Genomic DNA, 12,006 nt, shown 5'->3' on the forward strand with positions numbered 1-12,006 from the left:
TTAGCAATGATTACAGGGTGTTAGGAAGGCTTGTGTGTGGCTTGGCTATTAAAGAGTGGGGTTCTCTCAATTTCCTTTTCAGTGTTTTGCTGTTTTGATATAAAAGAACCCAACTGCTTCTGCTTGCTGCAGCCTGCCTCGTCTACAGGGACGGGAAGGGGTCTGATGAGCTTAGCATCTCCTAAAGCCTGGTAGTGGCTTACTTAGGACGGGGGCCCAGTGTTGGCTTTGCCAGGCTGGTCACCGGCTGCTTCCTCATGGGTTTCCAGAACAATGCACTTTATTTTCTTTCAAATGAAACATGCATACAAAAGAGTACATAAAAGAATAATAAACCAAATACCTACCACATAGCTTAAGAAATAGTTATACTTTTTCCAAGTTTTCAGTTAGAACATATCTTGTAAACTAATGTTTGATTTCTTGTGTCTTCATTTTCTAATAAACACATCATACTCATGTCCACAGCTGGGCCTCACAAGGTTCACCTCATCCATCTCCTATTCAAATCCTACCTTCTACAAAGCTTCTTTCCTAACTAGATTCATAAAATTTGAATATTGACCCATTTGGTGGTTAACCCCTTCAATTTAATAATGGGAAAATAAAGGCCCAGGAAGATGAAATGGCTCGCTCAAAATCAAGCAGCCAATTAGTGCACAACAGGAAGTAGGATTCTGGTTTCCTAAGAATTTATGATAAACTTAGCTCTTAATAACTTCCTGGAATATTCATATGGTACTTACTATATGTGCCAAGTAATCAGACATTTAATTACTTACTGTCTGGCACTGCTTACTACTATTTCATACATATCAGTTTTGTTTTTTCAACTAATCTGTAAGTTCCTTTTGATCAGAGACTACATCTACAGTTTCTGCATTCCCCACAGTGCCCAAGACTTTATATTTTTAAAAGACTCACACCTACAGTGTGCCAAGTAGTGGACCAATCACTTCACACAACTTTTTTCATTTAATCTTCTCAATAATTCCCGCCAGTAGCTATTATCCCCATTTAGTTAATAAGACCCTGAGGCTCCAAGATCTTAAGGAACATCTCAGCAGCACACAGCCATCCAATCCTGAAGCCAGAGTTCCAATTCAAGACTGACTTCAAAGCCCATGTTCTTCTCATTCAACCAGGCTACTTCTTCATGAAAAAGAAAGGTGAAAGGGCAGCAATCTAATCCCATTTTACAGATGAGGGAAAAAAAGGGGGAGTGAGAAATGGAAAGGGACTTTCCCCAAATCCTGCAGCTGATAACACCAATCTCAAGTTCAAATGCATTCTTTATTATACCACAGGATGCTCAAATAAATGTCTGATCTGTTGATTATCATATTAATAGATATCTCCTCTCTTACCGAAGAATTTTTATTTACTCTTCATTTGTTAAATTTGGTTTATTGTATCCAGAGTATCTACGGGTATCCTATAATAGTACTTATCACTTCCTACCTAGTATTATAACTAAAATTCTCTGTGAATTTAGTTAGAATTAGATACCATTCTGATTAAGTTGATTCATTTTTATAGTTCCCCACAGTGTCTACAGCACAATGACTACCACATGCTATGTGCTCAATAGGTATCTTTTGAGTGACAGAATTTTTTGTTCTTTATATCTTGAGGTTTTCAAAATTTTTATACAATATAAGTTTCTTAAGGACAGTTTAACATTTATTTCAACTCTGACTCTCTAATATTCTTAGACCAACAATGTTTACATGATACTTAATTTTTAATGACTTGAACTGGATTGATTTGATAAATAACCCCACCATCCAAAATGTGTTTATGTGAAAACCTGACCCGAATAGAGAAATACAGTACATTTAGAATGCTTTCCTTGAACAGAAATGAAGAAATCTTGGCTCCTGGTTTCCTGTAAAGGGATCCTTCCCTGCTCTGAAAACCTATATTATTAATTCACTAACCCACTCATTTAGTATGTGTTATCTTGCACTATTAGTAAAATTTATATACATACATACTATATGTAATATATATATACACACACATTATATATGTAAATTTATATATATAAATTATATATTATACATTATATATTATATATATAAATTTTAATACATATATACTTTTATATAAACTTTTAATTTTATATATATATTATATATATATATACATATATACACACACACACACACAAACACATATGTATGTATATATAAACTCTTTCCTTGAGCATAATCTAAGTCCCAGAAGAGACTACAGTTATTACTTAAAGAAGCATGATGTGGTGAAAGTGTATGAGTTTTGGTGTCTGACATAAACTGGTTCAAATCCTACTTTTGCCATTTATCAACTATAACCTTAAAGAGTATTCATTTCATCTCTGAACCTCAGTTTCATTGCCTATAAAACAGAGAAGATGTCTTTCTTGCAGGATTATTAAGGATTAGAAATAATATGTATCAACTGCTGGCACACAGTATACTCTAAATAAAGGGCTATTATAAATAACTTCTTTCACTCAGTAATTAACAAAGCCATAAATACTATGTACACAATAACAACTGCTAACAACATAATACATGTTTATTAGGCCTGCAGGTAAAATGATAAGGCAAAAACATACCAGTTAGATAAGAGGTAAACTGCTTTGGACCACAGCGAACAGCATAACGTGTAGTCGTTCTCACAGCTTTTGGTTCAGTCTGCAATGTGTCCCTAGGACAAAATAGGGTTCCATCTGATGTTTCTCCCCACCATCTCACTCGGACAAGTACACAAGTGGGAGGCTTTGCAATCTTCCATATGACCTTATTGACAGTAAGTTTCAGAAAGCAGCGTAGCTGGCCTTCAACCAGTGGTGGTAGGCTTGTAGATGGAGGAATGTCACTCAAACCTGTGGAGGAATCCAAAAACACTAAGTTAAACTTTAGGCTAAATATAGAAACATAACCTGCTTTTTGAATGAGAATGCACATTTTAGTCTCTACTAAAGAGAGAGAATGTTTATCCTATGTATTTTATTTTTAAAGATTTTATTTATTCATTTGACAGAGAGAGAGAGAGAGAGGGAACACAAGCAGGAGGAGTGGGAGGGGGGAAGCAGGCCTCCCACTGAGCAGGGAGCCCGATGCGGGGCTCCATCCCAGGACCCTGGGATCATGACCTGAGCCGAAGGCAGACGCTTAACGACTGAGCCACCCCGGTGCCCCTATCCTATGTATTTTAATACATGAGAAGTAAATGGCAAACGAGACCATAGAATAACCTACCTGGTCACTTAAGCCACCTTGATAACTAATTAGTATTCAGAGTCTGATTCAGGTTATTCTAAGTAAAGAACATAATACCAACTTAAGACATGCTAAAACAAACTCCTCTTTAATCGAAAGATATCATTTCATGCACATCAAAACCACAATGAGATATCACCTTACACCGTCAGAATGGTTAGAATCAAAAAGACAAGAAACTACAAGTGTTGGCAAGGATGTGGAGAAAAAAGAACCCTCATGCACCATTGGTAGGAATGTAAATTGGTGTAGCTACTGTGGAAAACAGTATGAATGTTCCTTAAAAAATTAAAAATAGAATTACCATATGATCCAGTAATTTTTTTTTTCTTAAAGATTTTATTTATTTATTTGACAGAGAGACACAGCCAGAGAGGGAACACAAGCAGGGGGAGTGGGAGAGGGAGAAGCAGGCCTCCCACGGAGCAGGAAGCCCGATGCGGGGCTCGATCCCAGGACCCTGGGATCACGACCTGCGCCGAAGGCAGACTCTTAATGACTGAGCCACCCCGGTGCCCCGATCCAGTAATTTCCACTACTGGGTATTTACCCAAAGAACAAAAAAAACACTAATTAGAAAAGATATATGCACCCCTATGTTTATTGCAGCATTATTTACAGTAGCCAAGATGTGGAAGTAACCCAAGTATCCATTGATAGATAAATGGATAAAAGAGATGTGGTGTATGTACACAATGGGATATTACTCAGCCATAAAAAAAGAATGACATCTTGCCTTTCAAACAACATGGATGGACCTAGAGGGTATTATGCTAAATGAAATAAGTCAGACTGGGAAAGACAAATACTATAGGAGTTCACTTACATGTGGAACCTAAACGAATAAAAAGCAGAAACAGACCCATAAATACAAGGAAAAACTGATGGTAACCAGAGGGGAGAGGAGTGGGAGGATGGGCAAAATAGATGAAGGGGAATGGGAGATACAGGCTTCCAATTATGGAATGAATAAGTCATGGGGATAAAAGGTACAGCATAAGGAATATAGCCAATGGTATTGTAATAATGTTGTATGGGGATAGATGGTAGCTACACTTGTGGTGAGCATAGTATAACATATAGATTTGTGGAATCACTATGTTGTACACCTGAAACTAATGTAACATTGTATGTCAAGTATACTTCAATTAAAACAGATACCATTTCAAAAATAGGAGCATGATGATACAGTACACAAGTTTTTAAAATCTCAAAAGTAGCTGAAATTTTTCTTCCAAATAGTGTTTTTTATTATTGCAATATTCAGGTTTCAAGATATGTTATCTTTACCTCTCTTACTTTAAAACCATCACTAAACATGAAACAGCAACGACTCCCTTCACTCAATGCTCAAAATATTAAGTCTATACCATACGACTTAACATTTCAATAAAGACCACCTTAAACTGTGTAGTTTCCTTCCTGCCAACATCATTCAGTCAATGAAGACAGACACTATCATCTTCAGATTCTGCCACTATTTTTTAGTACAGTACTGGGCTCAGAATATTTACTGGCTTTTATAATATTTATTGGATTTCAGACAGATAATAAATGTAAACAAGGCATTTAATCATGACTTTATATAAAACTTTCCTTTAATGACCTTGACTGTCTTCCATTCATAGTTATCTCCTAATCATGACTTAGAGGAGATTTAAGAAACTACATATGAGGGACGCCTGGGTGGCTCAGTCGTTAAGCATCTGCCTTTGGCTCAGGTCATGATCCCAAGGTTCTGGGATCGAGCCCCGCATCGGGCTCCCTGCTCAGTGGGAGGCCTGCTTCCCCCCTCCCACTCCTCCTGCTTGTGTTCCCTCTCTCGCTGTGTCTCTCCTGTCAAATAAATAAAATCTTTAAAAAAAAAAAAAAGTGTCTGCCTTCGGCTCAAGTCACGATCGCAGGGTCCTGGGATGGAGCCCCACATCCGGCTCCCTGCTCCATGGGAAGCCTCCTTCTCCCTCTCCTCCTGCTTCTGTTCCCTCTCTTGCTGTGTCTCCGTCAAATAAATAAATAAAATCTTAAAAAAAAAATGAAAGAAACTATATATGAGAGATCCTGGGTGGCTCAGTCGTTAAGCGTCTGCCTTCAGTTTGCTCCCTGCTCCATGGGAAGCCTGCTTCTCCCTCTCCCACTCACCCTGCTTGTGTTCCCTCTCTTGCTGTATCTCTGTCAAATAAATAATAAAATCTTAAAAAAAAAAAGAAACTATATATGAATATGAATATTCACTCAAAAAAGAATGAACTCTTGCCATGTCCAACAACATGGATAGAGCTAGACGTAAAATGCTAAGCAAAATAAATCAGAGAAAGACAAATACCATATGATTTCACTCATGTGGAATTTAAGAAACAAATGAACAAAGGAGGAAAAAAAGAGAGACAAACCAAGAAACTGACTCTTAACTATAGAAAACAAACTGATGGTTTCCAGAGGAGAGGTGGGGAGATGGGTGAAATAGGTGATGAGGATTAAAGAGTACACTTATGATGAGCACTGAGTAATGTATAGAATTGTTGAATCACCATACTGCACAACTGAAACTAATTTAACACTGTATGTTAGCTATACTGGAATTAAAAAAAAAAAAAGAAACCCTTCCCATATTACACACACCTTTCTATTCCTCTTACTTTTCACTTGGAGAGTGGTCACGCCTAACAAGAAAAAATATACTGGAGTCTATCAGATCAGGAGACCTATATAAGTCAGTCTTTGGATTTCTAAAGTGAACATCTTCTCTCCTCTCTATAGTTCAAGATGACAAACCGTAATCCTTCTGGGTAACTAGTTTCAATATAAAAATAATACACAGGTGTGTATATGAGCATTATTGTATATATATACATGGTACAGCAAGAAGGACATTCTTAAGTTATTTTTATTTTTATTTTCCTCCTATCAACCAAATATGCTTGACTGGTTTGGCATAGGGAGCACCAGCATTGAATATACCCATGCTTCTATTTCATATCCTCCCATCATTCCTGGCAGGAAAGGTACTGCCTCAGAACTGCCTTAGTTATCTTTAAAGAGCTTGGATAAGATTGATTACCAGACTGTAGATTCAGTCTCAATCCAATGGCCTAATGTACTATCACTCTTCCTAATACTACTTTACCTATAATGTAAAAAGGCAAAGTCACACACAGTTTGTTTGTTTTGGAGGCAGCCCTATAAAGATTCAATTTCCAGTTTCTTGATCTGTCCTGGGTTACTAGGGCGAGTGCTCTCTCTGCAGCTAACATTTCCCTGCTCTTCTGGTGAGCACGTTTCTTCTTAAGCCTACTATCCTGATAAGGTCCTCTTGCTACACACTCTTTCATCCTCTCAAATCCTTCAGAGATTCTCATGCCTTCACCCTCACTCCAACACTACCACACCTTGTCACTCTCCACTCTTTCTTCCTCTCTCCTCCACAACTATCTTTCCCAACTCCTGCCTGTAGCCCTTCATGCTTCATGACTGTCTCAGGTTTGACTCATTCAGCCAACACCTACCAACTCCTGCTTTGTGCTTGTTCTTAGGGATTCAGTAACATATAAAACATGATCCTTGCCTATTAGAATTATTGACATACCACCTCTCCAACTTATGTGTCTTCCAGTCCATGTGGAACTCCAAAGGTATACCTTCCCACACACAAACACACATTTAACTTTGTTATCAAAAGCACTCCTGGGATGCCTGGGTGGCTCAGTCGGTTAAGCGTCTGCCTTTGGCTCCGGTGGTGATCCCAGAATTCTGGGATCGAGTCCCGCATCGGGCTCCTTGCTCAGCGGGGAGTCTGCTTCTCCCTCTGCCTGCCGCCCCCCTGCTTGTACTCTCGCTCTCTCTCTCTCCCTCTCTCTGGTAAATAAATAATCTTAAAAAAAATAACAAACTCCTAAGTCATGGGGATGTAACGTACAGCACAGTGACTATAGTTAATAATGTACTTATTATATATTTGAAAGTTTCTAAAAGATCTTAACTTACATCTTAAAAATTTTCAAGACAGGGCGCCTGGGTGGCTCAGTTGTTGGGCGTCTGCCTTGGGCTCAGGATATGATCCCAGCGTCCTGGGATCGAGCCCCGCATCGGGCTCCCTGCTCTGTGGGAAGCCTGCTTCTCCCTCTCCCACTCTCCCCGCTTGTGTTCCCTCTCTCGCTCTGTCTCTCTTCATGACAAGAAAAAATATTTTTAGTAATTGTACGGTGATGGATGCTAACTAGACTTACTGTGGTGATCATTTCGCAATATATACGAATATCCAATCATGTTGTACAACCTAAAGCTAAGACAACGTTATATCTCACTTTAAAAAGTTTAAAAATTCCTAGTATTTTTTATTCCCTTTCTTTAGAAACGTTCTGCCTGTACCTTTTAGCCCTCACTTCGCCCCATTTATTTGCCCGTTTTGTACCCCCCGCTTCAGCCCCTATTTCCTTTTCATTCGTTGGACGGCCAATTGCCTTCTCTTTTAACCTTTTGATTCCTTGGTTGTTTCCCCCTTTCTTCCCTTCTCCCCACTTTTTTACAGGCGCGTGTGGGAGTCTCCCTAGAATTCTTTACACCTTGCTCCCCTAACTCCGCCTTATTACTCTTTCCTCAATCTTTGGTCGCTCAGGTTACCTCTTTTCTTGCGGCCACGGACGCCTACAGGCCCCTGGCCTTTTCGTTGTTTCATGACGAGCCAGAGCTCTTCTTCACCAACTGAACTCCCGCTCCAGTACCTAAGCCGTAGCCTCCCGCCATCCTTTCCCAAGGCGCCTGCGTTCCCCGGCAACCGGAGCCGCCGGGCAGTCTGGGAAGCAGGAAGAAGCGGCTCTTCCTGTAACAGTCTGCGAGAAGCTGTGAGAAGGAAAGGCGCCAAGACTTCTTCCCGCAAATAGACTACAACACCCAGCATGCTCTGCTACACTACCTCTCCGAGGTTGACCGCTGTCGCCTCCAGCAGCGCAAGCGCAAAGGGATACGCCCGTTGAGGACTTCATTGCCCAGGGTGCATTGCCTTTAGGAGGGCTTGTCTTTCCGGCGGGGGTCATTGAGGTCTCCGCCTGGGGTCTGAGAGAACCGTAAACTCCGTTACCCAGCTTCCTTTGTGGAGGGCTGTTGCGCACTTCCGGTGGAAGGGCTGAGGAGAGGGGGTGGAGTTTACGGAGCCGGTGGGCGGTGGGCGGTGCTGCCGGTAGCTGGGTGCTGTCCAAAGGCACTGGGCGTCGCTAGGGGAGCGAGCTGTGACCGGTTGGGCCGCACTTGGCGTGGGACGAAGCTTAGGCTACTGTTTGTCTACGTGAGGCCTTCCCTTCATGTCGGCCCTCGAGAAGAGCATGCACCTCGGCCGCCTGCCCTCTCGCCCACCTCTCCCCGGCAGCGGGGGCAGTCAGAGCGGAGCCAAGATGCGAATGGGGTACGTGACCCATACCCCTTTTCCCTAGAGGCTAGGCCCCGGCCATTGGAGAATGGTGTCTCTGGGCGTTTAGAGCGCCATGGCAAGGGAAGCTAAGGATGGGAGAGAATATTGGCGGCGGCCTGGAGACATTTAGATGGTGTTGAAGGCGAATTTGGGAACTAGGGGAGGCGCCAAGTCGATGGAAATTTGAGGACATAGTATTGAAGGAAGGAGGGAATGAGGCAGATTGAGAAAGCTGAGAGGATAATTTAAGAGATGTAGGAGGCACCTCCAGAAGAAGTGATGGAGGAGGTTTGAGGAAAGGTAGTAGAGGTGACAAAAGTCGGGGAATATCTGTCGGGGAGGGTTGAGGGAAATGGAGAATGACTGAGAAAAGTTGAGGGGAATTAGGGGAACAACTAGGGAAAGATTTGGGAGTAGTAAGAAGACTGAAAGAACTAGATATTAGAAAAGCTGAGGGAGGGGTGCCTGGGTGGCTCAGTCGGTTAAGCGCGGTCTGCCTTCGGCTCAGGTCATGATCCCAGAGTCCTGGGATCCAGCGAGCCCCACGTGGGGCTCTCAGCTCAGCGGGAGCCTGCTTCTCCCTCTCCCTACCATTTCCCCTGCTTGTACTCTCTGTCAAATAAATAAGATTTAAAAAAAAAAAAAAAAAAGAAGAAAAGCTGAGGGAAATGAGAACACCTGACGCAGGGTTGAAGGAAAGAAAACTAGGGAGCAGAAGGTTCTAGTGCCTCTTTTATTTTATTTTATTTTATTTTATTTTATTTTATTATGTTATGTTAATCACCATACATTACATCATTAGTTTTTGATGTAGTGTTCCATGATTCAGGGAGCAGAAGGTTCTAGAGAGAGTTCCTAGAGGTGTAAGAGGCAGATTCAGAGAGTGAGGGGATGATTAGGAGATTAGATCTCTTATGGGAGAACTGAGAAAGCTTGAAAACAGGGCTAAGAAAAGATGGAGAATATAGCCAAGTAGACTGTTAAAGGTAATAGGAATGTGCTGAGGAGGGGAGGAGGATGAGGTGCTTAGAGAGTGACCATGGACTCTAGAGATGGAGAAAAGACTGGGAACAGGGTTTAGTGAATGAAAGTGCTGCAGAGATAAGGTATGGGAAGCTTAAAGAGAATATTTGGGCAGTTGATTTTTGCCAGGCAAATAAGTCTGATGGAAGGTATATACTGGTTTGATAAGACTCAGAATTAATGAAGCATTCAGAGTGGCCAGTTAAAATGTTTTGGGGAAAACCATTTACTGGGAAAGGAGGAGCTTTGTTGAAGAGATAGGTTTGGGGAATTTTAGGTTGTTGAATGGCTTGTGCCAGATTAGGGGGTACTCAGGTGTAGGAGAGACGGGTATGAGTTGAACATGGGAGAGGTAATTACTAGAAAGCAGAGGGAATTGAATAGGCAGGGTTTTTTGAGGGGTATTTGTAGTATCAAATAGTATTCTGGAGACTAGTGACTGTAAAGAGAAAAGGGGTAGAAAGAATAGGTATGAGGTAGTCAAAAAGGTGTATTTGGGATTTTAGAGATGGGTTGATACATAGACTTGGAGTAAAGACTAGAGAGGAGAAACCTTAGTTTCTAAAGAAGTAATACGTACAAAAACTGGTCAAAAAGGAGATGAGGATAAGAGATGCAGTACTGGGCGCCTGAGTGGCTCAGTTGGTTAAGCGACTGCCTTCAGCTCAGGTCATGATCTTGGAGTCCCTGGATCGAGTCCCGCATCGGGCTCCCTGCTCGGCAGGGAGTCTGCTTCTCCCTCTGACCCTCCCCACTCTCATGTGCTCTCTCTCATTCTCTCTCTCTCAAATAAATAAATAAAATCTTAAAAAAAAAAAAAAAAAGAGATGCAGTACTGTGAAAGAAGGTACTTAGAATAAAGAGAAAGAAGAATCCCATAAATTAAAATAGTAGGGTAGAGAGGTGGTGAGAATTGGGGGGGGGGGGTGTGTGAAAAAACCAGGGGAGGAAATTAAGAATTGGAGACCTGACTATGATACACAGTAGAAATGTGAGAAAACCTTAACAGAAGATAGATGTTGGATGCACAATGGAAAGAGGTAGTAGAAGGCCTCATATAAGGTAAAATGGAGATTGTTTTGGCTTTAGAAGACAGAAAGGTAAGCCTGTAACATGAATAAGGAGGATCTGGGAACTGATCCATGATAGATTATTTGGGAAAATTAACCTGGAGTATAAAAATAAATGTAACATTTATTGTTGGTATGTGTCTTAATTGCTGCCTTTCTTAAACTGAAATTTGGTCCTTTAGTATACCAGCACTCTTCTGTAAAAATATATAAAAATATTAGCTTTTTAATAACTATACATGCTACAGCTAGGTTTAGAGCTCAGCTTCTCACTTTGTTGAAATAAGTTCTCTGAAGATGAGAACTGAAAAGAAAAACACTAAGAGAAAATAAAGGGAAAATCTGCTGATTAGAAGATTGTATAATTTTTGGTAACTTACCCTCCTTAAATAGATGTTTTGGTCTGCTTTGTTAACTGCTTATCCTAGAAAATAAAGTTCTTTAGAAAAATCCTTCTTTATAATATTGTGAAGAGAAGAGCTATGTTGGTGAATTTTATGTGCTCCTCAAGTGGCTTGTTTTCCTATGTTTTTCTTTTCTATTTCCTTACTAGAACATAGGCAAGCCTCAGCTGAGTCTAAAGTTAGTGGTAACATAGACTCTCTCCCTGCCCTAGAAAAAGAGCTTTCATTTGAATATTTTTTGTTAATAAATAAGAAAACAAACTCAGGGTGCCTGGGTAGCACAGTTGGTTAAGCACCCAACTCTTGGTTTCAGCTCAGGTTATGGTTTCAGGGTCATGAGATGGAGCCCCGAGTTGGGCTCCATGCTTAGTGTGGAGTCTACTTGAGATTCTCTCCCTCTACCTCTCCCGCTTGTGCTCTCTCTCTCTCAAATAAATAATTAAATCTTTAAGAAAAAACAAAAGAGAAAACTCAAATCTTCATACTAAGGCAGTAGAAGCTTAGTGGTAGGGCCATTAAAGACTAAGACTTGAGTCTCTGAGACCCATTATGTTTTTTGGATTCATAGTTGTTATCCTGGCAATACTTAATTTGAGTTGTGCATCTTATTTCTTTGCAAATACTCTAGCATCCAGCCTTTCCTCAGTCTTGATTTATGAAGTCTCACTTCAACCAATTTTAAAGCATCGTTCTATATTTCTCCTTTTATTCATTTATTTGCATTTTTCTTATCTATCCATCTTTTTCCATTTTCCCATCTCTTACTCTCAAGTTGGACCTGTTCCTTTGACAGTCTTTTATATGATTTATCTTTCAACTCTTTCAATTCATAATCTCTC

The 12,006-nt window shown here is 40.6% G+C and overlaps 2 protein-coding genes across 4 annotated transcripts in view; one reads left to right on the forward strand and one right to left on the reverse strand.

The window, feature by feature from the left end:
- C2CD3 (C2 domain containing 3 centriole elongation regulator) overlaps window positions 1-8,028 on the reverse strand; it is a 142,991-nt gene extending 134,963 nt beyond the window's left edge. For both annotated transcript variants that reach the window (XM_044919337.1, XM_021704643.2), the window contains exons 1-2: window positions 7,887-8,028; window positions 2,603-2,872 (exon numbers count right to left, since the gene is read on the reverse strand). In XM_044919337.1, the coding sequence (XP_044775272.1) occupies window positions 2,603-2,872; window positions 7,887-7,941 (325 nt within the window). In that variant the 5' untranslated portion in view covers window positions 7,942-8,028. The remainder of the gene's footprint in view (window positions 1-2,602; window positions 2,873-7,886) is intronic.
- Window positions 8,029-8,363: 335 nt separating this feature from the next.
- PPME1 (protein phosphatase methylesterase 1) overlaps window positions 8,364-12,006 on the forward strand; it is an 81,250-nt gene continuing 77,607 nt past the window's right edge. Inside the window, exon 1 of one of the 2 annotated variants that reach the window (XM_021704724.1) lies at window positions 8,364-8,664. In XM_021704724.1, coding sequence (XP_021560399.1) covers window positions 8,564-8,664 — 101 coding nt within the window. In that variant the 5' untranslated portion in view covers window positions 8,364-8,563. The remainder of the gene's footprint in view (window positions 8,665-12,006) is intronic. The other variant, XM_044919678.1, reaches the window with a different exon arrangement.

Source organism: Neomonachus schauinslandi, chromosome 11, assembly GCF_002201575.2.
Source record: "Neomonachus schauinslandi chromosome 11, ASM220157v2, whole genome shotgun sequence".
NCBI classification, from domain to species: domain Eukaryota; kingdom Metazoa; phylum Chordata; class Mammalia; order Carnivora; family Phocidae; genus Neomonachus; species Neomonachus schauinslandi.